At 52.1% G+C, this 15,648-nt stretch overlaps 1 protein-coding gene across 1 annotated transcript in view; it reads left to right on the top strand.

The window, feature by feature from the left end:
• Positions 1–2,698: 2,698 nt before the first annotated feature.
• ZC3H7B (zinc finger CCCH-type containing 7B) overlaps positions 2,699–15,648 on the top strand; it is a 56,354-nt gene continuing 43,404 nt past the window's right edge. Inside the window, exon 1 of the mRNA XM_021687438.1 lies at positions 2,699–2,771. Within this exon, the coding sequence (XP_021543113.1) occupies positions 2,760–2,771 (12 nt within the window). The 5' untranslated portion in view covers positions 2,699–2,759. The remainder of the gene's footprint in view (positions 2,772–15,648) is intronic.

Raw genomic sequence — 15,648 nt, 5'->3', positions numbered from 1 at the left:
GTGGTGGTGTCCAGCTGAATCCCCTTTAAATGATGGACAGTCTTTTAAGGATATGTGCTCTTTTGCTGGCCGCTTGGGATGGTGGAATCACATCGTTTGCCAGCTAGTTCATTCGAGGCAAGATGTGGGGATCCAACTGGCCTCAGCATCCTCCTTCCATAACAGGGGAGTGATAGTAACAGTGGTGCCTAATCTGATCAATTGTCAAGAGTGTTTCACTGTACATTGTACAAGGGGCATATTTATCAGATATTCTTATCCTTGGGGCGCCTGGGTGGCTCAGTCGTTAAGCGTCTGCCTTCGGCTCGGGTCATGATCCCAGGGTCCTGGGATCAAGCCCCGCATCGGGCTCCGGGGAAGCCTGCTTCTCCCTCTCCCGCTCCCCCTGCCTGTGTTCCTTCTCTCGCTGTGTCTCTCTCTGTCAAGTAAATAAATAAAATCTTAAAGAAGAAAAAGATATTCTTATCCTTGTTTTACAAATGAGGAAATTGATGATGCTGTAAGACTGTGCACAGTCACCCAGCTAGCAAGAGGTGGGAGCTGGGACTCCGCCCCACCCTGGTCTTCCAATGCCACCACATCACCCAGCTCCCCTAAATTGCCAGGCTCCGCCTGTGGCTGCCTTTGACCCATGATCTTCGGTCTATCCCAGGTGACCCAGGGATTGATTTCCCAGGAAATATCAGAATCCCCAAGGGGTGCTTGTCAGAAATGCCGAATTCGAATCTCTTGAGAGCAGGGGATTAGGAATCTTCATTTTAAGCCAGCCCTGCTCTGCAGTAAGTCCGAGGGTCTCTGGACTCTGCTTTTCATTTCTGGACATAAATGCCCATCCTCTTCATGCCAGAGGCTGCCTTTTTGTTTCTTAGAGTATCAGGGGGACAGAAAGCATTCACAGGAAAAGGAGTTTGAGAACATCTGATGGTGCAGGTGCATTTTCCCCCCGCTTTCAAGGCTTCCTTAAGGCAGGCAGTAGAAAATCGTGGGAGGTTGTATAAAACACACAGGCTCTGGAGTCAGAATTGCCACGTGGGACAAATCAATCTCCAGGCCTTAGTCTTCTTTCTGTAAAATGGGCAAGCTAAAACCAACATTCCAGGGGCACCTGGGTGGCTCAGTCGGTTAAGAATCTGACTCTTGATTTCGGCTCAGGTCATGATCTTGGGGTCCTAAGAACAAGCCCCCCCCCCCCCCCCCCGGCCCCCCGCTCAGTGGGGAGACTGTTCTCTCCCTTTGCCCCTCCCCCCACTCATCCTCTCTCTCTCTCTCTCTCTCTCTCTCTCTCTCAACTAAATACATCTAAAGAAATAAATAAAACCAACCTTCCAGGATCATTGTGAGAATTAAATAAGCAGACACATCTGCAGGTTCTTGCCCTCCTAGCACTTACTACGGTGTGTTTACAATGTTAAAAATTTGTCCCACAGGGGAACCTGCGTCTGCCTTTGGCTCAGGTTATGATCCAGTGGGATGGAGCCCCATGTCAGGCTCTCTGCTCAGCGGGGAGCCTGCTTCTCCCTCTCCCTCTGCTGCTCCCCCTGCTTGTGCTCTCTCTCTGTGTCAAATAAATAAATAAAATCTTTTTTTTAAAGATTTTATTTATTTATTTGACACAGAGAGACACACAGCACACAGAGAGAGGAAACACAAGCAGGGGGAGAGGGAGAGGGAGAAGCAGGCTTCCCGCCAAGCAAGGAGCCCGATGCAGGGCTCGATCCCAGGACCCCGGGATCATGACCTGAGCCAAAGGCAGACGCCTAACGACTGAGCCACCCAGGTGCCCCTAAATAAATGAAATCTTAAAAGAAAAAAAAATTTGTCCCACCAATATACCCCCCAGCTCCTAAGATGTCTCTGGCGCAAAGGTGTGGGGAAGAGATAACATTTATAAAGCCCATGGCGCTCACAGCTGATCCTCAATAAATTAAACACACACATGTGTACGTGTTATACATACATACACACCTGTAAGTACGTGTGTGTATAAATACAAGTGCATGTGTGTGTGTACGAAATTAGGAGGGGGAAAGAAGGACATTTGAGAGAACTCTCACGGGGTGTGGGAGTCCTGTGGAATCAGTGCGGGCGGTGGTAACGAGGATAACACTGTATTTGGAATCAGCAGCTCTGGATTCAAGTCCAGTCTGGGCCCCAGCCGCTCTGAGGCAGGGCCCAGGGATGTCTTACAGCCCATCTCTCTGGTTCCTCTCCCTTTTCCTACTGGGTCGTCTAAGTAGCCTCAAATCCTTTCGGGAAAGATCTCCAACATAAAACACCAGCCGACTGAGGCTCTGATGCCTCTCTGAGCCTTCAGTCCTCATCGGTGAAAAGGGCACAAAGCAGCTGGGGTTTGGGGGGAGCCCTCTCTGAAAGCACCCGGCAACGCGGGGGCTTTTTATACCTATGGGGAAGGGCCGAGGCGCTGAGTTCGACCAGCACCAGCCCAGAAATACAGACCTGCCCAACGAAAAAGCCCTAAAAGGGAAGGCCACGTTTCAAGAAAATAAAGGTGGATTCCAGGCATGAGCTTTCCGCGGGGCAGGGGGACTTCCCCGCCCCCAGGTGCGCCGCCCGCGCCGCCCACCCCGGGCGCGAGGCGAGGGAAGCCGCGCTCTAGGACCCGAGGAGGAAGAGCTGCAGGGAGACGGTGCCTACAGCGGGTGCTGCCGCGAGCGGCCGGCCGAGGGGGCTGGAAATGAAAGTAAAGCGCTCCGGAGCCACATGGACCGAGCTGCCCGGGCGGCGGCGCCGGGAGCAGGATGCGGCCGCCCGTAATTAAATAGCATTTACTCTTATTATTACTAATAATAATAACGTAATCATACCTCTAGTCATAGCATACCATTTATCGGGCTCGGCGCAGGCCCGCGGGGAGCGCAGCCCGGCCGAGGTGAGTGCTGCGCGCGGCCCGAGCCCGGCGGGGCAGAGGCCGGGGCCCGAGTGGGTCCCGGCGGCCGGCGCGGGAGGGCTCAGGGGCGCCTGGGGGCCGCGCCGGGCGGGGAGGGGGCGCGGGGAGCCCTGGCCAGGCCGGAGCTGCGCGGGGCCACCCGCAAAGTGCATTTTGCAGAAATAAAGAAAGAGCCGCCAAATCCTCATTTCCTCCTTTTGGGGGCTCCCCCTCCCCGTCCCCGTTCCCTGCCCCAAAGTTTCAAAGTTGTGCGGCCGGGGGCACCTGCCGCTGGGTGATTTGGCCGCCCCTGCAGCTCCCAGGGGGGTGCCTCGGAATTTTCTTCCGTGGGGGGCTCCCGCCTCGGCGTCCGGAGCTTTGGGGTGCGCGGATGCTTTGCCGGCCCCCGCGAAGGGGGTCAAGGGGGCTGGCAGGGGCGTCTCTGGCAGCGCGCCCCTTCCTTTTGTGTGCGCCTTGGCCCCGCAGCGCCAAGAGTTGAAGGGACCGCAGCAAGGGCCGAGGACCGCGGCCGCCGACGGGTCGCCTCTGCCGGCTGCGGCGGCCACGCGAGCCCGGGGATCCGGGGCCTGCGGCCCGGCCCGGGGGGAGGGGGCGGCAGGAAAGGGGGGCGCGGTCTGGGCAGGGGGGCATTTCCGGTCGCGAGATCCATCCCTGGGCTCCGAGGCCTGAGCGGGGCGGGGCGCCGGGCTGGGAGTGCGCGGGGACGGGGGGGGGGGGAGGGCAGCTCCAGCGCCTGGGGGGCGCCCCCCGGAGATCGGCGCCCCGGAGTCAGTGACCCAGGCCTCGGACCTTCCTCCCACCGTCAGCGGGTCTCAGGGACTCCCCCACCTTCCCTCCCCGGGCCTGCTCCCTCCTTTCCCCTCTTTCCCTTTAAAATCTCTCTGGCTCGGATGTTTATAAGGTGCCTGGTTTGGGGGTCTTTCACAGAGACAAAGCAGTTTTCCCAGGAGGAAAAAAAAAAACCCAAAAAAACGTCGAAACGTTCCCTCTGCCCCTGATGGCTGTGGTGCCAACATGGCATCAATGGGGAAGAGTAGGGGCTGGGGCCAGGAAAGGGGGCTGGGGAGTCTGGGGCTGGAGAAGGGGGCTGGGCCTGGACTGGGGGACTGGGGGCCCATAGCAGCTTTGCCGGGGATTTCAGTTCCCTGGGGTTGCTCACAGAGACTTTGGTGTCTAGGTACTAGATTTTGAACCCCAACTTCTTACCATTTTCCTCAGCATCTGCAATTCATCCAGTCCCATGAAAATAGCAGAATGCAGATCCTTGGATTTCACACAAATGGGATAATTATAGTACATTTAGCAACTGTTGGACACAAAATTCCAGCGGAATCTTTACTTCTACTACCAAGACTACTACTGTCCCTCTCTCCACATACAACCATACCCACCAAAGTCTTCTTTCCCCATTTGGACTTCCCGTAGAAATTGGACTGCGAGGGAGAAATGATGCCTGGCCAAAATGCTATTGTGGCAGGTTTGAGGCGTGGGGTACCTTAAGCTGGGAAGGACAAACCTGTGTTGAGGAGGGATGAGATCTGAGGATGGGAGAGAGATTTTGTGGTCCCTGAGCTGGAACCAGGTTTGTGTTCCACGGAGGCTGTGAATTCTAGGCTGTTGGCTTTTTGTTTGGGATGGACAATTAAGAATGCGGGTGTAGGTGGATTATTGGGGGCTAAGAAGCTCTGTGGGATGAGCTAGTCTCTAGGTATAAGAAAGTTAAGGCGTCAGTAGGTTTGGATTTGAGACTCTGAAAATAATAATCCCTTAAATAGAACTTTTTAGTGTATAACAAAAGGGCTTTCACATATGCCGGCTCATCTGTGCTCCATAGCAACCATGTCAGGTAGACATTATTCAATCCTCATTTTCCAGATGAGAAACCTGAGGCTTCTAGAATCGAGTGTCCCCCTGGAAAGTCACATAGCAGAGCTAGGATTCCCACTTAGTTTTCAGACTCCAAATCTTCAGCCTTTCCCAGAGGCCTGGGCCGCCTTAGCAAGTTAGATTTTGAACGCCTTCTGTGAGCATGGTGAGATGCTGTGGGGCAGGTTTGGGGTTGAGTTTGTCACCTAGATTCTGGCTGGCAGGAGAAAGTCAACTCTAGTAGAACCCATGAGAGGACCAAGACATGCTCAGTACTGGAGTCAGTGCAGTGGGAGGGAGCAGAAGAGAGAGCTCTCAGGGTAACCTGGAAAAGTTAGAAAAGGCTTCCTCCGGCAAGTGGATCTTGAGCTTGACAGAATGGGGAGGTTTGGCTGGGGGAGAGAAGAGGAAAGGAATTCCTGAGCTAGCCATAGTTGCTTCTGTGCCGGGAGGCTGATGGATATTCTGACTCTTACGGTGGTTCCATGAGGGGGGTGGGCATTTTTATCTCCATTTCACAGATGGAAAAACTGAGGAATGCAGGATTCATGTGGCTGGCCCGATGTCAGCCAGCTGGATTGGAACCCAGGCGTATATGACTGTTGAATGTACTACATCAGGATTGGTGTCAGAATTGGCTCACCTCCATTTCAAATGTGTAGACAAAGAACAGAGACCAGGACAGTCTGATTTGGTAAATGCAATGGGGGTGGGGGAGTTTTACTGAACTCCCTTATATCCCAGGGCCTCACGGGGCTGGCCCAGTGAAAGGACTTAGGAGATTTCTGGAAGCATGCCTGGAGAAGGCAGAATGGTGGTGAAGGAGGACTGGGCTCTGAGTGTGAAATCTAAGTTCACTTCCTCAGTGCCTAAGCGTGCCTGGCTCGACACCTTGAAGGAGCTTGTCCTTTGGAAAGGAGAACAATATGGGTGATTAACCTGAGCTTCCCAAGGGCAGACACTGGGTCTGATTCACCCCCTGTGCCCCAGGCCCCAGTGGAGGTGCCCGGAGGACACATTCAGCCAACGTGTTGTCATATTGAATTATACTCCAGTGTAGGGGAGGAAGGGTGTTTTTTTTTTTTTTGTCTCTGGGGTGAAGGTCTTCCTAGAAGTGCCATTTGAACATTTGGGAGGTGGGTTCAGAAAGGCCAGAGAAGGCATCCTGAGGAGAGGCAGTGAGCCGGGCAAAGGCAGGGCAGTGTGAAGAAGGAAGCGGCAGGTCATCTGGTCCTGCCACGCGTGGGGGGCAGGCATGAGTTCACGTCCCTTGGGCTCTCTGGCCCCAAATTTCCCTTTCTAAAAATGAGCCCTGCGGTTTGATGGTGTGTGATGGTGACCTGTGGGGAGAAGCCCAGTGCCTGGGAGTCAGGGCAGGAGAGTCAGAAGAGAGGAACTAACTACACGTGGAGGGGTTTTAAAATTTTTAATCATGTAGCCGTTACCCAAGCCAGCATTTCCTATAGCCCGGCCCTGTTGTGAGTGCTTTTTTCCTAGATGAGCTTACTTAACCTTCACAGCAGCCATACAGGGAAGCACTGTAATTGTCCCCATTTTACAGATGAAGAAACTGTCAAGGGAGGTTAAGTGGCAGAGCTGGAGAGCAGAGCCAGGCAGCCTGGCTCTTGAGTTGGCTCCGCGTGGGACTAGGGACTGGGAAGGACGCGGAGGGAGTGACCAGGCGGGCAGTGGTAACTTCAGGTGGCAGAGGTGGAGGTGTCCTCTGAGGAAGTCTGGCTGCAAGCCGAAGCTGGAGCCTCAGGAGCCTCAGCCTGGGCTGATGAAGTGACTGCTACGTGTCAGCTCCCAGGAGCCCCCACAGAAGCCAGCTCCTTTCATCATGTTTAATGGCCCATAGAAAACGGGCTCGCTTTCCTTTCTCTGTCATCACCAGCTACGGGGCTCCTTCCTGCCTTATTTATTTCCCTAGGAAGTCTGTTTCTCGGCTAGCGCCCTGATGGCTTCTGCAGGTGTGTGAGCACCGTTTCCCCGTCAGGCTGTGGGGGCCACTGCTGCGTTCAGAAGCTGGCTGTGGCCGACTTCAGTCCAGCCGCGGGTCCCGGGCCCCCACCCCGAGCTTGATGGCAGCAGTGGCCGTTCGGGACACCAGCCACCACGTACTTAAGGCTGCCGTGTGCCGGCCCTATGCTTGGCACTTTCTGGGCCTTCTCTGCCTGAATCCACTCAACAACTCTCTGAGGCAGGAACGAGTTTTAGCAGCCCCATCTTGCAGATGAGGAGACAGGGTCCAAGATCACCAGCCTGTGGTGGAGCCGGGACTCAGGGGGTCAGAGGGGGCCAGGCATTTTGCACTCCCGAGCCCAACGTCTTTGCTACTCTGCAAGAGAGTTGCCTTCAGAGTATTTTGTTTTGTTAGTCAGTCATCTCTGCGTCCAATGTGGGGCTCAAACTCGCGACTCCGAGATCAAGGGTCACATGCTCTACCGACTGAGCCAGCCAGGCGCCCCACGAGTTCTTTTAGTCTCCATGAAGCTCTTATCTCTCTGGAAATCTCAATTATCTATCATTTGTATTGTGCTTTGGCCCATATTCTCATGAATCCTCTTGACACTCCTTTAAAAGGCAAGAAGTCCCTGTTTTGCAGAAGAAGAAAGTGGAGGGGTCACCCGCCCTCCAGCTCTTCCTACCCTGTCCACACTGTGACTTGGAAAGGGAAGGTCCCACATTCCCTGGGACTGAGAGCCATGTCTTCCGAAGTGCTGGGGACAGCCAGTGAGCATCCATTGATCACTTGCTGTGAGGGCTGCAGGGGAGGTTGAGGCTGACCCTGCTGGGGTTTACAGAGGTTCATCTATGCTTTTGTTCTCTGGAGCATTCGGTGTCATGCCCTGTCTGCCTGCAGGCAGAGGAACTTAGGGCAGGGAGTCCAAAGTCCTCAGTTTCATTCCCAGCTCCAGCACACACTAGCTGCGTGTTCTGGGGCACAATCATATTGTCACTCTTGGCCTCAGTCTCTTGTTCTGTGAAATGGCCTCACCGATTCAGTCCCATCTTCCCTGGGTGTGCTGTGAGACTCAAATGAAGAGAATTTGAAAACCATAAAGACCACTGGTGTGACAGCATGCTTATGGTGGCCATAACCTCCAGAATGTTCCTGAATCTTCTCCACTGCCTACCTTGATCTGGGCCCAGACCACTGCAGTAGCTTGCTAACACTTCTCCCAGCTTCCCCTCTTTTTAAAAAAGATTTTATCCCTTCTTTTAATCTACCCTCAATGCAGCAGCCTGACGGATCTTCTCAAGATTTAAATGGGACTTTGTCACTCCTCTGCTGAAAAGCTTCCAGTGGCTTCCTGACACACACAGAATGCAATGCAGTGCTGGCTCCCCAGTCTGGCCTGCAGGTAGCTTTCTAACCAGCCTTACCTGTCCCGTCGAAACTTGCTTCCTACTCGGCTTGCCCTCACTTCTAGTGCTGTAGTCACACTGGCCTTCTGTCTTTTCCTCGAACATGCTGAGTTTGTTCCCACCTCAGGGCCATTGCCTTTGCTGGACCCTCTGCTGGTGCACGCTTACCTACCTTCTCTGTTCCCATGGCGGGCTCCTTCTTGTTTCTCTTAAATGCCGCCTCCCCGAAGGGCCATCACTCCCTGCCACATTTCCGATTTCAGTTTGCTTGTAACTCTTCTCTGTAGCTTTACTTGTCGTGTGCATTTAACATTGGCCTGTTTGTCTTCCCACGCCTGGACCTCATGTTCCACAAGGTCAGGGACTCTATTAACCTCGCTCCCCCAGCATGTAGCAGAGCCCCTGGCACAGAAAAGTGCTCTGTGGTTATTTGTTGAATAAATGAGTAATAGTAGCAGGGTGTCCGGAAGAGCTCTTGCCAAAAAAGAACGGCCTAGATAGATAGAAACTGAAAAGGAATTGGTGTTGACTGATCAGAGAGCACTTACGGGGTAATTTTGTCAGTAGCCAGGTGCTGTATAACAGTATGGCTGCAGGAGAAACACAAATGTTTGACCTCCTCTTGGATACGGGGGTCAGGGGCATGCTGTGTACATTTTCAAAGTCGTCTTGCAGGGTGGGTATATCATTAGCTCCATCTCCCAAATGACAAAACTGAGGCTCAGAGAGGTGCCCTCAAAGCTAGGGCGGGGCTGTGCTGGGATTGGAACCAGGTCTCCTGGACCCCTGGAGACAGAGTTGTGGGTTTGAACCCTTCCCATGCAGTGTGGCCCCCAAGTAGCCGTGAGCGGAAGACAAGAAAGTAAAAGCGCTTTGTAACCAGAGCTCTGCAGGTGGGGAGGGGTTATGCTCTGCCGGTTGGTTTGGCTTAGAGTGGGGCCTTGGGGGAGGCCTGAGGGAAGTTTCCTGAACTTTGGTTTCTGTTCAAGGTAGCTAAAAGAAAACACACTGCAAGTTGCTGAGGCCTGTGGGCGGTCCATTTCTCGAGGTCATTCCTTGAGGTGGTTTCTGGGGGAGCCTGATGCAGTGTTAGTACTGCTAGCTTTCTTCCTCAGCTGCTGGGTAGCCTTGGGCAGGTCAGAGACTCCCCAAGCCGCACTTCTGTTTAAGACTTTTTTTTTTTTTTTTTTTAAGATTTTATTTATTTATTTGGCCGAGAGAGACAGCGAGAGGGAACACAAGCAGTGGGAGTGGGAGAAGCAGGCTCGCGGGGAGCAGGGAGCCCGATGCGGGGCTCGATCCCAGGACCCTGGGATCATGACCTGAACTGAAGGCAGACACTTAACGACTGAGCCACCCAGGCATCCCCGTTTAAGACTTTTTTTTTCAAGCCTAGCTTTTCTGTGGAGAGTGGGGAGTGGGGATAATAGCACCTGCCTTTGAGATTGTGGTAGGGATAAACATGATTCCTTAGGGGGCGCCTGGGTGGCTCAGTCGTTAAGCGTCTGCCTTCGGCTCAGGTCATGATCTCAGGGTCCTGGGATCGAGCCCCGCATCGGGCTCCCCGCTCGGCGGGAAGCCTGCTTCTCACTCTCCCACTCCCCCTGCCTGTGCTCCTCTCTCACTGTGTCTCTCTCTGTCAAATAAAAAAATAAAATCTTTAAAAAAAAAAACATGATTCCTTAGGACAGGGCTTCTAAATTGTCTCTGCATTGCAGACCCGTTGGGCAGGCTGAGGGAGCCCATGAACACCTCTTCAGAATACTGTTTTTATTTTTTATTTATTTAAAAGATTTCATTTATTTATTTGAGAGAGAGAGAGCGAGCATGAGCAGGGGGAGGGGCAGAGGGAGAAACAGACTCCCCGCTGAGCACAGAGCCCGACCCCGGGGCTCAATCCTTGGAGGAGCCAAAATCAAGAGTTGGACACTTCACCAACTGAGCCACCCAGGTGCCCTCAGAATCCTGTTTTTAATTGCATAAAGTAAAATACACAGGATTGCAAAGGAAACCAGTTCTCCTGAACTGTAGCTGGGCTCTTCTATCAATGCACTCACTGTAAAACAAGATCTGGCAGTGAGTCTAATCTAAGCACCATAATTTTGAAGTTGTGACGAGCGGGAACAGTATTTTGTTGTGCCGACAGTAGCTGAAATGTGACAGGGAAAGAGCTGCGATTTCTAGCACGGCACCACTGCGGCGTGTTGCCTGCATTCGGAATTGAAAGGAATGCTAAATACCAGGTAGGGGTTCGTGAAAAGAACTTGTAAATGTTTTTTCCCATCCCAGTTCATGGCCCCCTGAATTCTCACCGTGGGCCCCAGGTTCAAAACCCTTGTCATAAAAGGTACATGACACCCAACACATAAGCTCCAGAAATGAGCCCAGACCCCTCCTCGACCTCCTTGGAGCAGAGGGTCCTCAGGTGGACAGACAGGGTGCACCAAGCCTCTGGGGAAGGGATCAGTGCTGATCTGGAATTCTGACTAGTGAGGTCGAGGATGGTGGAATGGAACCTTTGCTGGTCTCTGAGTGAGCTGTGAGGGCATGGTGAGTCAGGAGAAGTGTCAGGCATCTTTGGAGATGACGTAACCTCAGGTAGTGTTCATGCGGGGCGGCGTGTGGCAAGTCTGCAGTCTGGACCGACTGCTCCTTTTCTATGCATCCTGGGGTAGGGGAGGGCCAGGCAGGTGGAGTGGGGGATGAGGTTGGAGGCAGCCTGTGGGGATGGGGGAGGAAGCACCTCTGAGTTGGGAGGTGAGAGTGTGTGGGCTCCAGAGCCCAGCTGCCAGGGTTCAAGTTCCCACTCTGTCAATTACAACCTGTGTGGCCCTTGGAGGTTAGTTTACCTCCTTGTGCCTTGGTCTCCTCATCTGTAAAATGGGGATGATAATAGTACCTTCTTACGGGGTGTTGTGAAAATTTTTAAAGATTTATTTATTAATTTGAGAGAGAGAGAGAGAGAGAGAGTGGGGAGGGGCAGAGGGAGAGAGAAATGTTAGCAGACTCCTTGCCGAGCTCAGAGCCCGGTGCAGGGTTCCATCTCACAACCCTGAGATCATGACCTGAGCTGAAACCAAGAGTCTGACGCTTAACTGACTGCGCCACCGAGGGGCCCAGAGAATTAAGTATTATATTTAAAATTCTTACCAGGTAAGAGAAGAAGCTTAATAAAGGATTGAAATCAGCATCTTCACTGCTCCTGTGTGCGGCCCAGAGATGAATCGGGTGCAGCTTCTGCCTTCACGGGGCTCATAGTTTAGGGAGAGATGGGGACATAAGCACACACTGTTGGTTAACTAGGGTAAGTGCAATGGTTGTGGTGAGCTTCGGGTGCTGCGTTAGGCTGGGGGTTGGGGAAAGAGTCTTCCTGCTAGAGAAGCCACCTCAGCTGGGCTTTAAAGAAGCACCGGGCGCTAGCCGGGGTGGGAAGGAAGCAGTGGGTGTGAGGGTTGTTCCAGGCAGAGCGGGTGGCTTGGGTCTGACATTGTCAGCGGGTAACCTTCCAGGCCAGCCATGGGGCTGGAGGGGAGGCCAGGCACTCCCTACAGTACTGTGTGTCTGGGATGAGCAGCTTGGCCTTTGTCCTTCTGGTAGTGGGTGTCATGAAGGTTTTGTTTGTTTTTCAACTTTTTTCCACAGGAAGTAGCGAAAATAGTAGAGTTCCCTTTATGCAGCTTCCCCTGACGATGGTATATAGTGGTATCAAAACCAGAAAATCGGTATTGGTACGTTAAGAGCCTGTAGAGCTTACTCAGTTTTCCCCTTAAAAAAAACCCAACTGCATTCATCTGTGTGTGTGCATGTGTGCACCTGGAAGGGTTTTGAGCAGGGGAGTGACATTGATATATGTGTTGGACAAATATCCTCGACCACCAAATGGCAGCAGATTGGAGGGGGCTTGTTGGAGGCTGTTGGCAGGAGAAGCTGAGGGCCTGGGAGCTGTGGTCGTGGAGATGGTGGGAGGAGCTGCAGAGTGGAGAACTGTTCCAGAGGTAAAGGTGGCAGGAACTGGGGACTGAGAACAGGATGGCAGTTGGAGCTATGACGGGAGTTTGGGGGAAGTGGAGGGGGAGGAGGAGCAGGGGAGATGCTGCTGAGTTAAGTTTGGAATACGGTTAAGTGGGAGGAGCACCCAACTGGGATGGGCACCAGGGAGGACTTTCTGGGCACGGAGGCATCCGAGCTGGGTCTTAACAGATGAATAGGAGTTGGGTAGGTACGTGTGTGGGGAGAAGGCGTTCCAGGTAGAGGGCCCAGGATTTGGAAAAGCGTGGAGGTCCTAAGTAGCCTGTGTGTTGGACATCTAGGTAGCACCACTTAGAGGGTAAGAGACATAAATATGAAATATTGGGGAGGGGGCAAGCCTGGCGGGAGGAACAGATTTGTGAGTCATCGACATGACTCATGAGATCATGAAATGTAAGAGCTCATCTGGGGAGAGCATGCAGAGTGAGGAGAGCAGGAGCACTGTCCCTTAAACGGAAGCTCGGACGCATTGGTCTTGAGACTTGGGCAGAGGAAGAAGAGCTCCTAACAGACAGAACAGGACCGATCAGAGAGGTGTGAGAAAGACCTGGCAGTTGCAGCCAAGAGTCCCGAAAAAGGCGAGTGACAAACTGTCCCTCTGCTGGACTCAGCAACCAGGAGGTCCCTGGGATGGGGAGGACCCTTGGCAAGCACCTTTGGTGGAGTGGAAGGGGTGCTGCTGAGATTTGGGGAGTGGAGTATGTAGAGATGGAGTATGGAGTATGGGGAGAATGGAGTATGGGGAGGTGAGGATGTAGAGACTGTAGACTACTATTTCACAAAATGTGACCAAGAAAAGGAGGAGAGGTTGTGCATTATTCAGAAGGGGATTCAGGATCAGGGGAGGTAATTATTCGGGGGTGGGGGAGACTTGAGCATGATGACAGGTTGAGGGGTCCTAGGGCTGGGTCTGATTGCTTAATGGGCAACAGAGATGTGTGTGGGCCCCGGGGCCAGGCTGATGGGATTTAAATCCGAGCTCTACCATGTGCCAGCTGTGTGACCTTGGGGAAGTCACGTAACTTCTCTGTGCCTCTCTTTTGTCCTCTGCAAAATTCGGATGATAGGCTATCTCACAGGGTGTGCTGGAAGGTATTATGTATAAAGAGATCATGACATGCCAAAAAGAGAGAGAGATCATGCTAGCCCCTGGCACGTGGTAACCCCTCAGCAAATGTTACTATTATTATTACTTGATTCTTCCAGTGTCCATTTTTTTTTTATTTATTCAACTCATTCATTCTTATCTATATAATGCCTGGGTTGGATGAATTGATTCATTGATCTCTTTCTTTTACCACCATTAATGGGGCACTTGCTCTGCACCGAGGACAGGGCCTAGGCGTTGAGATTTTGAAGAGGCTGGTGCAGCCCCTTCCTGGTCTGATGAAGATCTGAATCTCTGAAATTCTGTCATCATCAAACTCTTCTCAAAAGTGAGGGAAAAGGGGCGCCTGGGTGGCTCAGTCGGTTAAGCGGCTGCCTTCAGCTCAGGTCATGATCCCAGGGTCCTGGGATCGAGCCCCGCGTTGGGCTCCCTGCTCGGTGGGAAGCCTGCTTCTCCCTCTCCCACTCCCCCTGCTTCTCCCTCTCCCACTCCCCTTGCTTGTGTTCCTGTTCTCGCTATCTCTCTCTCTGTCAAATAAATAAATAAAATCTTTTTTTTTTTTTTTTAAAGATTTTATTTATTTATTTGAGAGAGAGAGAATGAGAGAGAGAGAACACCTGAGAGGGGATAGGGTCAGAGGACGAAGCAGACTCCCTGCCGAGCAGGAAGCCCGATGCGGGACTCGATCCAGGGACTCCAGGATCATGACCTGAGCCGAAGGCAGTCGCTTAACCAACTGAGCCACCCAGGCGCCCTAAATAAATAAAATCTTAAAAAAAAAAAAGGGAGTGGAAAAAAAAGAAAAAGAAAAAATATGCTTCCATCATGGTTTTCAGGTCAGTGGTTTGGTCTTTCTCCTGGAAGAACAGCCCATGGACACTTGGGCAGACCTGGAAACACTGGGTTTGAAACCAGGCTTCTGGTTCCCACTTGGCCTCTGCCCTACCAGGTTGGCCTCAAGTCAGTCATCTCATTTTGTATTTTATTTTATTTTATTTTATTTTTTTAAAGATTTTATTTATTTGAGAGAGAGAGAATGAGAGACAGAGAGCACCAGAGGGAAGGGGATCAGAGGGAGAAGCAGACCCCCCGCTGAGCAGGGATTCCCCGATGTGGGACTCGATCCTAGGACTCCAGGATCATGACCTGAGCTGAAGGCAGTCGCTTAACCAACTGAGCCACCCAGGCGCCCTCATTTTGTATTTTAGATTACAAGGTTAATACTTGCTCTGTGCAAAAAATCCAAATCATGCTGAGGTCCATAAAGCAGAAAGTGTTCTGTGTCCTGTTGCCCCTTGGCAGATCCCAGTCCCCAGAGAGAACCAGTTAGATTGGAGACTACCTTTCAAACGTCCTCTTGATGTAAACACACACTGCACACAGATGTGATCATACAACACAGAATGTTGTGGAATCTGCTGCTTTTTTTTCTTTCTCAACTGTGAATGGCGGCATCTCCATGACAAGGCATGTAATAGATTGAATAGCTGCATTGCATTCCACGGTAGGGTATACTACACCTCAGTAGATTAATTCTCTACTGGTGGACATTAAAGTTCCTTCTAGTTTTTCACTCTTAAAAAAAAATACATCCTGTACAAATACAACTGAGTGCTTGTACAAGGATTTTAGATTAAATTCTTGGAAGTGAAGTTTCTGGGTCAAAAGGAAAGGGCGCTTTATCATGTTGAAGGCTTTAGGCTGCAAGTAACAGAATTCCTACCTCAAAACGGGAGTTTATTATAATTTCACGTGATAATTGAGGCAGAGCAGTTCCAGGATCAGCTAATTTAGGGGTCAGACACATTCAGTGGCTTTAGTCTGTCTTTCTGCCCCGCCATCCCCAGTGCGTGCGTCCCACTACACGCTGTCATACAGCGGCAGAAAAGGAATCACGGCTTCGGTCCTTTTTTAAGTGTGAAGAAAACCGTTCCCAGGAACCCCTTGGCAGACTTCCCCTCCTCTCTCATTGGCCGGGATGATGTCATGTGCCCTTGCCTAATCCAATCACCGGCAAGTAAAAGGACCATTATGATTGGCTGAGTCCAGTGCAGGTCAGCTGAATGACTGGGAAAGGAACAGTCTGGGGGCTGTGCTGGGGAGGATGAAGGGCAACTGGCTGCCTTGCTCTTTTTGGTGGATGTTGCCGCACTGCTTCACGGAAATGCTGCCAGTCCACGCTCTCAGTGTACTTGTGGCATTGGAGAGTGCCCATGCCTCTGCCTGCATCAACCAGGCTGGCCAATCACAGTAGTCTCAGAGGGGCAAAGGGGCGTCTTGTTGTTTATCCTGTGGTTCTTTTATCAGTGAGTTCGAGTGTCTTTTCTTCATGACTCGTAGTTCCTGTGGATTTCCCGATTATGTTCTT

This window comes from Neomonachus schauinslandi, chromosome 5 (assembly GCF_002201575.2).
Source record: "Neomonachus schauinslandi chromosome 5, ASM220157v2, whole genome shotgun sequence".
Lineage (NCBI taxonomy): Eukaryota > Metazoa > Chordata > Mammalia > Carnivora > Phocidae > Neomonachus > Neomonachus schauinslandi.
This window is presented reverse-complemented; position numbering and strand designations above follow the sequence as displayed.